This window comes from Helianthus annuus, chromosome 10 (assembly GCF_002127325.2).
Source record: "Helianthus annuus cultivar XRQ/B chromosome 10, HanXRQr2.0-SUNRISE, whole genome shotgun sequence".
In the NCBI taxonomy this organism is placed as follows: domain Eukaryota; kingdom Viridiplantae; phylum Streptophyta; class Magnoliopsida; order Asterales; family Asteraceae; genus Helianthus; species Helianthus annuus.
Genome location: NC_035442.2, coordinates 164,883,429 through 164,895,682, shown reverse-complemented (window position 1 = coordinate 164,895,682; position 12,254 = coordinate 164,883,429). Strand labels below are relative to the sequence as shown.

The window sequence follows — 12,254 nt, the reverse complement described above, 5'->3', positions numbered from 1 at the left end:
CAAGTTTATACTACACGGGTGTAAGGCATATCTAACTTATATACGTGACGTCGAAAAAGAAACGCCAAGAATTGAAGACGTACCTGTGGTGCGTGAATTTAAAGATGTCTTTCCCGAAGATCTTCCAAGAATGCCACCAGAGCGCGAAATAGAGTTCGGGATTGAACTGACCCCGGGTGCTAAACCGGTTGCTAAGGCACCGTATAGATTGGCACCTTCAGAACTGCAAGAGTTAATGTCTCAGTTGCAAGATTTACTAGAGAAGGGATTCATCCGGCCTAGCGTGTCTCCTTGGGGAGCTCTCGTGCTATTTGTAAAGAAGAAGGACGGGAGCATGCGGATGTGTATTGATTACCGGGAGTTAAACAAACTCACGGTAAAGAATCGATACCCACTTCCGAGAATTGACGACTTATTCGATCAATTACAAGGCGCTAGCTGGTTTTCGAAAATCGATTTGAGATCGGGTTACCACCAATTGAGGGTAAAGGAAAGTGATGTACGAAAAACGGCATTCCGGACACGATACATTTCGAATTTCTCGTGATGTCTTTCGGATTAACGAATGCGCCCGCGGCTTTCATGGACCTCATGAACCGGGTTTGCAAACCGATGCTCGATAGATCGGTGATTGTTTTTATAGACGACATCCTCGTTTATTCAAGAAACGAGGCGGAGCACGCTAACCATTTACGAGAAGTATTGGAGGTATTAAGGCGGGAAAGATTATATGCTAAATTCTCAAAATGCGCCTTCTGGTTACGAGAGGTGCAATTCCTAGGGCACGCCATCAGTGCCGAGGGAATATTGGTGGATCCGTCGAAGGTGGAAGCGGTGTCAAAATGGAGCCCTCCAAAGAATCCATCCGAAATTAGAAGTTTCTTGGGGCTGGCAGGTTACTATCGGAGATTCATTCAGGATTTCTCCAAAATCGCAACGCCATTGACCAAATTGACCCGCAAGAATGAGAAGTTCGTCTGGGGAAGCGATCAAGAAAAGGCATTTCAAACATTGAAGGAAAAATTAACCTGTGCACCGGTGTTGACTTTACCGGATGGTACGGAGGATATGGTAGTGTACTCGGATGCATCGCACCTAGGCCTTGGGTGCGTACTAATGCAAAGGGGAAGGGTGATCGCCTATGCCTCTAGGCAACTTAAGCCGCATGAAACAAAGTACCCAACTCATGATCTTGAGTTGGCAGCCGTGGTCTTTGCCTTGAAAATCTGGAGGCATTACTTGTATGGTGTGAAAAGTACTATTTTCACTGACCATAAGAGTTTGAAGTACTTTTTCGATCAAAAGGAGCTAAACATGAGGCAGAGACGTTGGTTAGAAGTGGTAAAAGACTACGACTGCGAGATCCATTACCACCCCGGAAAGGCTAATGTGGTGGCGGATGCCCTTAGCCGAAAGGACGAATGCGCTCCAATACGAGTACGGTCTATGCAGTTGGTAGTAACTTCAGGTTTGCTCGAGCGTATCCGAGAAGCCCAAACCGAAGCGTTAAAGAAAGAAAATTGGAAGAAAGAACGTATAAAAGGGATGGTAAAAGACCTTACGGAAGGAAGTGATGGGATGAAATGCCGGAATGATCGGATTTGGGTCCCGAACACATGTGGTGTTAAGAGTCTTCTGCTTGACGAGGCTCATAGGTCTCGCTATTCGATCCATCCCGGGGCAACTAAGATGTACAAGGACTTGAAGCAAAACTATTGGTGGCCGGGGATGAAAAGGGATGTGGCTAAATACGTGGAGAAGTGTTTGACTTGTTTACAAGTCAAAGCGGAGCACCAAAAACCCTACGGCAAGTTGCAACCATTAGATATTCCGGTTTGGAAGTGGGAACAAATTACAATGGACCTGCTAACCAAGCTGCCCAGAACTAGCCGTGGTTTCGATGCCATTTGGGTAGTTGTGGATAGACTAACCAAAAGTGCCCATTTCATCCCTATCCGAGAAACTTATACGTCAGAGAAGATGTCAGAAGTGTACACTAATGAGATAATAGCACGCCACGGAGTGCCGGTATCCATCGTGTCTGATAGGGATACCCGGTTCACTTCAAATTTTTGGTGCGATTTCCAAAAACAAATGGGGACTAAATTGTTTATTAGCACCGCGTACCATCCCCAAACGGATGGTCAAAGTGAAAGAACAATACAAACATTGGGGGATATGCTACGGGCGTGCATAATTGACTTCGGGGGTAGTTGGGATATTCACTTACCGTTAGTTGAATTCTCATATAATAACAGTTACCACGCAAGCATCGGTATGGCTCCGTATGAAATGCTATACGGAAGTAAGTGTCGAACTCCGGTATGTTGGGGTGAGGTTGGCCCGCTGAACTTGAACATAAAGATATAATCGGACTCACGAATCAAAAGATCGACATAGTCCGAGCTCACTTAAGGGCGACTCAAAATCGACAGAAGGCGTATGCGGACAAACGGAGAAAACCGATTGAGTTCCAAGTTGGTGATAAAGTTATGTTGAAGGTATCACCGTGGAAAGGAGTAATCCGGTTTAGAAAAAGAGGAAAGTTAAGCCCCAGGTTTATCGGGCCCTTCAGAATCATCGAACGAGTCGGTAGGGTGGCTTACCGTCTCGAATTGCCCCCAGAGTTGAGTGGGATACATAGCACGTTCCATGTATCACAGCTCCGGAAATGTCTAGCTGACGAAACCGCGTATATTCACTATGACGACATCGAGGTGGATAATAGTCTCAACTACGCGGTGAGACCAATTGCTATTCTAGACCGTAAGGTTAAAAGCTTAAGGAACAAGATGGTCTATCAAGTAAAGGTCAAATGGGAACACCGAAAAGGATCAGACACCACTTGGGAGTCTGAAGAGGAAATGAAACGACTATACCCTACACTTTTCGGTACGTATAAGAAACTTCTGTCGTATACATAAACAGGTTTCGGGGACGAAACCCTCTTTAAGGGGGGTGGACTTCTAACACCCCGAAAATATTAATGTTACATTTTTAAACTAAATACTAGTGGTAAGTTAAGATAAAAGGCTAGGAAAGATAACCTAGTTAGTAAAAATCTTAACACAATATGACAAAGTTTAATAAAAAACCCTTGTTCTATAGTCCATGTATAATTGAGGGACCAAAATTGCCAATTCAGGAACTTAAATTATTATTAGTAAAAATAACACACTAAACACACACCTAAGTGTGTGTTTAATCGATCAGAACGCAGGAACAAAGGGGATTTCTCCTCAAACCCTAATGTTCATAAAATCCATCAATTGAAGGTTCAAATCGAGTCCGAATTGAAATCTGAATATAGATTTGTGATCACCTTGACTAAGGGATCGTAAGGTATGCAAAATTTCATGATTTGGTTCTACCTTAGATTTTAGGTAAAATCATGAGGTTCAAATCTGAGCATGCATGATGTTTGTTTTAATTGAAATAGTGTATAGGGATGAACCCTAGTAGATTTCTTGTTGAAATTTGGTTTAATTCTTGTAAAGTTCATGATCACCATTAGAGGTGATATGTGGGTTTTTGTAGAAAAGTATGAGACATTAGGATTTTGATGTATCCTAGAGTAATTCAAGCTTTATGAACAAGATTCAGAAATTATTGATGTAAAAATTTAGGGAAATTGCTTAAATTGATGCTTGCTATGGCTAAATCATGAATGTTAAACTTAGTCACAAATTGTAAGAAATTATGCACACAAGATGCTTGATAAAATGCCTAAAAGACATTGATCGACACAAATGTGGTGTTGGTTAAGTAACAAGCTTAATCATGAGCCGAATGGTTCTAATGATAAATTGGCTTGTATGTTTTAGGCAACACGAGCGAGGCGTCGGGAAGTCAAGCCGGTGCGGACGCTCGCCAAAAGGGAAAGCTCTAAGGTACGTGGTTAACGCTACTATAATGTTGATGATCTAGTTTTCATGTTAACGGTTTACTAGTTATGAATAATAGAGAGTCGTGATGGTTTGGTTGCTTGAAATGAGTGACCTCATAATGGCAAACCAAAATGAGCTATAGTGGTGGGTACAAACCGGGTAACGGGAGTACCTCATCCGTAGTCCATAAACCCGTGTGTCTGGTAATGGGAAGAACATTAAATGTCACGCAAACCGGTAATGGGAGCGTGTGGGTTGAAGTAAGGGATCCTAAACGGATCATAATTGTTGTAAAGGAATACCCCGTGCTGTGCTTTGATATCCTTAAAGTGCAGGAATTGGTATAAACGGGTCAAAACAGCAAATAGGAAGGATATGCAGAGACTACCGTAAATTACGGTACCACCGTAATTTACGGTAGAGAGTAAACCTTTACGGTGGTTCTCTACTGATTTACGGTAGTCCGGCTAAAAATGTCAAGTTTTGTTTAATTTCATATTTTGAATCCGATTTAAACGCACACTTAATTATGTGAAATTTGAGGGATTCTAACCTTGATATTTTGTTAAATTTTCAGCTTTAAAGTAAGTCAATCAAATGGATGGTGATCAACGCAAGGCTTCGGAACCGAACACAATCAAGAAGTTGTTCTTCACTTTTGTCTTAGATGTTCGCTAGTGATAATTTTGTAATGAAAGGAATACTTATGTATCCTTGTTGTGTTGTGATGGCTTTCAAACACTTATGTTCTAAACTAGAATTAAAATCTGCGTTTGTGTTTTAAATGACTATGATCTTTCTCATCTAGTCGGTTTAAATATTGGGCATTTTAATTAGAGTGTTACAAGTTGGTATTCAGAGCTAAGGTTAAAGAGAATTGTGTTCGGTTCAAGGCTTGATCAACATCCGGTAAGAATTTACTTAAAGCAAATTAAATTTAAAAAGATTAAAAAGGGTAACGATTATTGTGTATGGGAGGAGTATAGTGATATACTCGAACCCGGGAAGTACACTTAGTATAGATGATAAGGCAAAGTTATATACTTGGCCGGAAAATAAGTACGAAGTCTCATGTAAGAGCATGAGAGCGATTGAACAAGATTATTTAACGGATCATTTTAACATTTCAGTAAGAAGATGTCGGGAGGTGCTAGTAACAATGTTCTATCCCTCACTACCGACGAGTTGAAAGAGAAGATTGCCGAGGAAGTTGGTAGGGCCATCGAAGTTAGTCTACCAAGATTTGTGGAAAGAATGCAAAACACCTTACTTTCGACTATGGAGGAAAGAATTGGTGAACTAAGAGAAGATGTTACCAGTGATAGAGGCAAGACTAAGGAAAAGAAAGGTTGTTCCTACAACAAGTTTATGGCGTGCAAGCCCCCGATTTTCAATGGAGAGGTAGATCCAATTGCTTGTCAAAGGTGGATAAGCGATATTGAGGGTGTTTTTGAACGAACGCATTGTGATGAAAGTGACTTTGTGGCATATGGAACTGGCCAACTTAGAGGCCAAGCCAAGGATTGGTGGGACAACCTCAGAAACGAAAGGGGTGCTGAAACAATAAGGGCGATGACTTGGGAAGCTTTCAAAGTACCATTCCTCAAACATCATAGCCCCAAGGCAGTGATAAATAAGATAAAGGAAGAATTCATGCAATTGAGGCAAAAGGGTGAAACCGTTGATAAGATTACGGGGATGTTCATGGATAAGCTCAAGTTTTGTGATGACTTGGTTAAAACTGAAGAACAGAAAATTTATTATTATCACACCATGCTTAGGGCTGAATATAGGGAGTTCATGACTCCCTCACATTATGAAAGCCTCACCGATATAATCAATGCGGCGCGGGAACGCGAGATTGAACTAAAAAGGCAAGTTGAAAGAGGTGAAAGGAGGGCCTTGGATGAAAACCCGAGTCCCACAAAGAAGCCGAAGGTGGCTGAATCTTCGAAGAAAGGAAGTGCAAAAGGAGGATCTCCGAGTTGCAAAACATGTGGACGCACTCATAAAGGTGAATGCTATTTCAAGAACAAACCTTGCGTGGCATGTGGCAAGATAGGACATGGGGTTTCAAATTTCCCAGACAAAGTAACGGTGTGCTATAAATGTTACCAACCGGGTCATAAAAAGTCAGAATGTCCGGAATTGGTGGGAAAGAAAGAGAGTGCCGACTCTAGGGATGAGACCCCAAAAGCTAAGGCAAGGTCGTTCCAAATCACTGCTGCTGAAGCAAAAATGGAACCTGACGTGGTTACAGGTATATTTACTATAAATTCGATCCTTGCACGTGTTTTATTTGATACAGGTGCGAATAAGTCTTTTGTTTCACATAGATTTATTCAAAACCCCATGTTTACATTAACAAAATTACCTATGCCAATGGAAGTAGAAGTAGGTAATAACAAAAGTTTTCTTGTTTGTGATGTATGTCGGGAATGCAAATTGAATATCGATGGCGAGGAATACTCCATTGATTTAATACCCATGTCCATGGGTGAATTTCAAGTGGTCGTTGGAATGGATTGGCTATCCCGCTACCATGCTAAGGTGATATGCTTACGTAAGGAGATACACCTAACGTCTCCGAGCGGAAGGCGTGTCACCATCTATGGGGAGAAGGCTTGTAATCCCATGATATGCTCGATGATAGAAGCCCGCAAGTTTATACTACACGGGTGTAAGGCATATCTAACTTATATACGTGACGTCGAAAAAGAAACGCCAAGAATTGAAGACGTACCTGTGGTGCGTGAATTTAAAGATGTCTTTCCCGAAGATCTTCCAAGAATGCCACCAGAGCGTGAAATAGAGTTCGGGATTGAACTGACCCCGGGTGCTAAACCGGTTGCTAAGGCACCGTATAGATTGGCACCTTCAGAACTGCAAGAGTTAATGTCTCAGTTGCAAGATTTACTAGAGAAGGGATTCATCCGGCCTAGCGTGTCTCCTTGGGGAGCTCCCGTGCTATTTGTAAAGAAGAAGGACGGGAGCATGCGGATGTGTATTGATTACCGGGAGTTAAACAAACTCACGGTAAAGAATCGATACCCACTTCCGAGAATTGACGACTTATTCAATCAATTACAAGGCGCTATGTAACACCTCGAAAATTTACGTCCAATGATGTATTGACACGTGTCATAGACTTTGCATATGCAAAAACAAACTTTAGAGGGACTAAAGTTGACAAACGGTGGAAACGATGGAACGTAAGGGTCCAAAGTGTTAACAATGGATAATAAGACTCTATAATAACCCTACATAATGTTTATAACCTTAAACGGATGGATCATGGATCATACGAAGCGGAAATTGCACAAAAGTGAGGAATTACAAACTATAGGGGCTAAAAGTGTCAACATGTTGAATTTATACCTCTAAGTGAACTTTTGGCAGACCCGAAGCTTTGTGATGCTAAAATATACTCACTAGAATATGTGGTAAAAATTTCATGAAGTTTCGTTATCGTATGAGAAAGTTATGGCCAAAACCGTACTTGAGGGGTTAAAAGCGTCAACGTCGAATTTCATGGCTTTTCGGGTGAGCGCAAAGTTATCCGAGGACATTACCATGTTGGTAAATGTCCCAAGGTACTTAAAAACCAGATTTGAGGGTTTACGAGTCAAAATAAATAGCCGAAACCTCGCGTGCAAAGACAGGGACCAAAGCTGCCTTTTTTAATCCAAGTTTGGCAGCCCAGGTGCAACTTTTTGCGAATCAGGGGCTGTTTAGTCCATTTTTTTTGTGGGAAACAGCTGGGATCACCTCCTAAATGCACCAATGGATGGACATGCAAGTATAGGCACCTGTAGACCCCTTACAACATCTGATTTCCTTTATAAATCAGCTCATTTCTCCATTTTTTTGAGGCACTTGTGATAGTAACAAGAACACCCACAACTTGCAAGAACTCTCAAGGCTTTTCCAGGAGCAATCTGATCGTCAAGGCAGCCTCCTAGTGTTATCTAAGCTTCATTAGGACCTTTGTAAGCCTTCATATCACTCTCTAATCCGTTCTAGCATAGATTATTAGTTAAGAGTCAAACTGTTGTTCATAAAGTTTGACTTTTCGATTAAACGAAATTGGCTCTGTCATTTCTCAAATTGAAACCACTTATAAGTTGGTATTTATGTGGGGAACAAACCCTCAAAAGGGTATTCTCTGATTCCCACTCTAAGCATGCTATTTGTCGAGTCAAAGATGTTCTTAAAAAGTCAACAGAAATCGTTTTTGCGAAATATAGCATAAATGGTAATGTAGATGACATGCAATCAGTTTGATCATCAAAAATAACTTATAATAAATATAAGAATGTGTTTTATCATAATCAACTCGACAATCTTTAGTATAAACTCGGATCGGAACCGAAAGTCTTATAAAACGACTTTTTCGTAGACTATCGATTCGGATCCGTGCATGCATGTTTGAGATCTGTATTAGAGTGTATTTTTAACCATTTTTATTTTAGTTTAACTCTCTGGAATTTTTGCATCTTGAGTCTATGCTTAACCAATGTATATGCATGTTTCCGATTATGCTTAAAAGTTGACTATTTTGCCCTTTTTGATATAAAACGTGATTTTTGGAAAAGTGAAAGAGTAGAAATCTTTATTATTAATTTATAAACTTGCACCGAAAATTTCAGATCAGTTGGTGGTCCAGATTTTGAGTTATGGCCGATAGCGTAAAACTATATCTTCATGTTTAATAAACGGCGCATTTAGCGTATAACCTAATTGAGGCCACTTTTTGATATGAAACTTTTTACCCACTGATGTTATATAATATTTTGGGATTTTTGATGATTTTTATTTAATTTTTGGCTGATCGGATCATACGTCGCTAAGTCGATTCGGTTAATGCCGGTTTTGACCGTTTAAGCCATAAAATGAGTTTTATACATTCTTTTGACCCCAAACCTTTTTCTACTGATTTTATTTGTTAAATAAATTATTTTGGGCATTCTGGAAATATAAAAATCTCAGCTTTCTTTTAAAAACCCGGAAACGGCTCTAAATCGCATTTTTAGCGTTTTTAGCGCATTGTAAGCGTTATACTCATATTAAACATATAAGACTCATACCTACTGAGGTATTTAGCATATTTTCATATAATAACAGTAAGTATAAGATTTTGAACTCAGATTTCCAGTTTTGTCGTTTTTAGCCCTTGTGAAATTACTAAAATACCCCTACGGTGCATAGTTTGATTTTAAATGATAAGTTTTGTCTACGGGTCATACCCTACTGTTATAATATGGCAAATTAAGTATATTTACTGTATAAATCAGACCTGTAACTCAGATTACCAAATTGACTCTTTCATAATCTTTTAAATGACCAAAATGCCCTTATGAGGCGTAAATCGAGTTTAAATACATTCGGGGCATAATAGGACATAACTTGCTGATATTATATCATATTTAAAGCATATTATCTCAGGGAACTTGCATATGACTCTTTTGGTTACCCGTAACGCCCTTTTTGCGTTCGGTTCGGTTTACGTAACTAGTTTGCGTAAATTGACCGAAACGGGTCAAACGTTATCATTTTTATCTCAAAATCCAGAATGCATTTAGTATACCCACATTATACAAGTATTCAAACTTGTCGGGTCTAAATCACATTCTATCCGGTCTTTCGCTTAATCATGCGTCTTAACCGTATATTTCTTTAAGACTAACCGGTCTAAGCTTAGGCTTAATTAAAGACCCGTTAGCAGTCTAATTGGTTATTTATACCATCGTTCCAGACTAGAGCTTTCCGGTAAATTGTACCTACGCTTACTTAGGAATACGGCTGAGTTATTATTCTTGCTATTTAAGACACGAGCTAGCTCAGGTAAATACTTTTAACTTATTTTCCCTTATACGGGCTTGGGATACGGTATTATAAAAATACCGCTTGGTCGGGTGTAGAAACTGTTTAATCGGAGATGATTAAATTGCATAATCCCGTTTTAATCTGTGTTGATTGATAACAAATAGCATTGGGGGTTAATGACCGTGTCCTGGATATCCTTGGCTCATTTTAAAAAGTGAATGGCCACGACGTAAGCACAAGGTGTAGGCAAAACACCTCCTGTTGCATATGTATAACGTATACTCACTCGTAAGGGTATCTTCTTGTGAGATTATATTTGTGGTGTGTCGATTAATCTTGTCCGGCTTGTATTGTATAATCACCGGCCCTAAATGTTGGACAACCATGTAAATAGGATACAAGATTTTTATTAATAAAATTGTCCCAAGTATAAAGATTAATCTTGCCTCTGTGTATTTTAATCAATGTGTCAAGATATTTTGTGCCGTTTGCACTCGAATCACTTTTCAAACTCTTTTTCCAAATTGAGTCAGTTAATTGTATTTACCAGTGTAAACTGACGTATTTTCCAAAAGGTTAAGTGACAGGTACTATGCGTAATTGGCTGGGAGCTCGGGGCGTCACTAGGGAATCTTGCAAGTTCTAGATGCCTAAAGTCTATTGAACAGTTTTCTTTTATTGATCCGCCTGTGGATCCTTTACCTTCCGTTGTAATACTTTGACATTACTTATATTCGGAATGTAATATATTTATCTTTTGCTTCCGCTGTGCATTTATATATTGTGTTGTTTGCCTATGATGATGCCAACTACGTCACTATACTCCCCACCGGGCCCACCGGTGACACGTGGAAAAATTGGGGTGTGACAGGTTGGTATCAGAGCCAACATTGAGTGAATTAAACACTATCCTAATGTGTTTAATCTCAGTGACACAATTGCACATACTCGAGTCTAGACTTAACATAGGAATACTCCCGATTCTAATCTGGAATTTACTGCTTCCGATTATTTTTATATTGGATACGTCGCCAAGCGAAGAAGCCGTAATAGGAGTTCTCCACACCGGAGCCCGAGATGCTGAGTCTCGTACCGCGGCTAAAATGGAACGAACATCCAAGGAGAAAGCATTCAGAAATAAGATGAAGAAGAAACTCCTTTTACTGAAAATCGTTTTCCTTATTAGTCCTTATAAGGACATAATTATCTTTTAATGCCTACGGGCCAAACTTATTTAAAACATCCATTAGTGATGTAGTGCCTACGGGCCAAACTTATTAAACATCCAATAGTGATATAGCGCCTACGGGCCATACTAATTGTCATATAAGACAAAAGGCAGTGGTGGTCTATGACTCCCTGTCAAGAAAAGGTAATGAACTTTGATTCACACCTAAATGCCTCGATCCCAGACGATCATGGCTTATAAATTAAACTTGTCCACGTGACTAAGCCTTTTGTGCTATTACTAAATGCCTCGATCCCAGATGATCATGGCTTATAAACTAAACTTGTCCACGTGACTAAGCCTTTTGTGCTATTACTAAATGCCTCGATCCCAGACGATCATGGCTTATAAATTAAACTTGTCTACGCGACTAGGCCATTTGTGCTATTATTAACTTATAAATTAGGATTTATGATAAAATCCTGAATAAAATAAATATCCTTCCTTCCCTGCTAGTAGGCATTTTTAAAAAGAATCTTAAAGGTGAAATCTAGCCTACGCGGCCAAGATGGTGAAACCTACCCAAGGGATTCAGATCCTTGTTAACGCCTAAGAACGTGTTAGCACTCCTGACAAATGTGATTCGATAAATCACAACAATCAAACTTATATTGGATTCTTCCAATTTTCTTATCTAGCCTAGTGATTTAGAAATCATGGCTTGTGTCATCCTATAAGATGATCACATTATAAACATCCGATAGTGATGAAGTGCCTCCGGGCTAAACTGGTTGTCCGATAAGACAACGACAGTGGTGGTCTTGACCTCCTGTCTAAAAGTGTTGGACCAGGTCCAAGCATAATAGTCGGTAGGATCCATACGATCTCGACTAATAACATCTGAGAAGATGATCATATTATAACCATCCCTCAGAAGGGGAACGCCCACGGGCTATGCCTATTGTCCTAAAGGACAAAAGACAGTTGAAGTCTACAACTCCCTGTCAAGAGAAGGTAATGAACGTGATTCGAACCTTAAATGCCTCGATTCTCTGAAATCATGGCTTACCAAAATTTAGAACTGTCCTTGTGACTAGACCTTATGCGCCACTTTAATATCCTTAATGTTTTATAACTAGGATAAATTATAATGGAAAATACTAATTAAATATAACTAACAAGTTAACCAATATGGTTTATATTACCATGGTTGATAAATCGTCAAAGATGATGATTCCATAATAATCTCTGAATAAATCATTGTTAATAATTATGTAGCAATCAAGCTACATGGCTGGATTAGATGAAGTTAACAGTCGTTTGAAGGAGAGCAATGATACTACCGGAATTAATGTAACTGGAGCAGAACTGCA

The 12,254-nt window shown here is 39.7% G+C and overlaps 1 protein-coding gene across 1 annotated transcript; it reads left to right on the top strand.

Moving 5' to 3' along the window:
• Positions 1-5,024: 5,024 nt before the first annotated feature.
• On the top strand, positions 5,025-7,702 carry LOC118482748. Its single transcript, XM_035978397.1, has 3 exons — positions 5,025-6,147; positions 6,397-6,851; positions 7,646-7,702. The coding sequence occupies exons 1-3, from the start codon at positions 5,025-5,027 to the stop codon at positions 7,700-7,702; spliced, it is 1,635 nt and encodes a 544-aa protein (XP_035834290.1).
• The last annotated feature ends 4,552 nt before the right edge of the window (positions 7,703-12,254 follow it).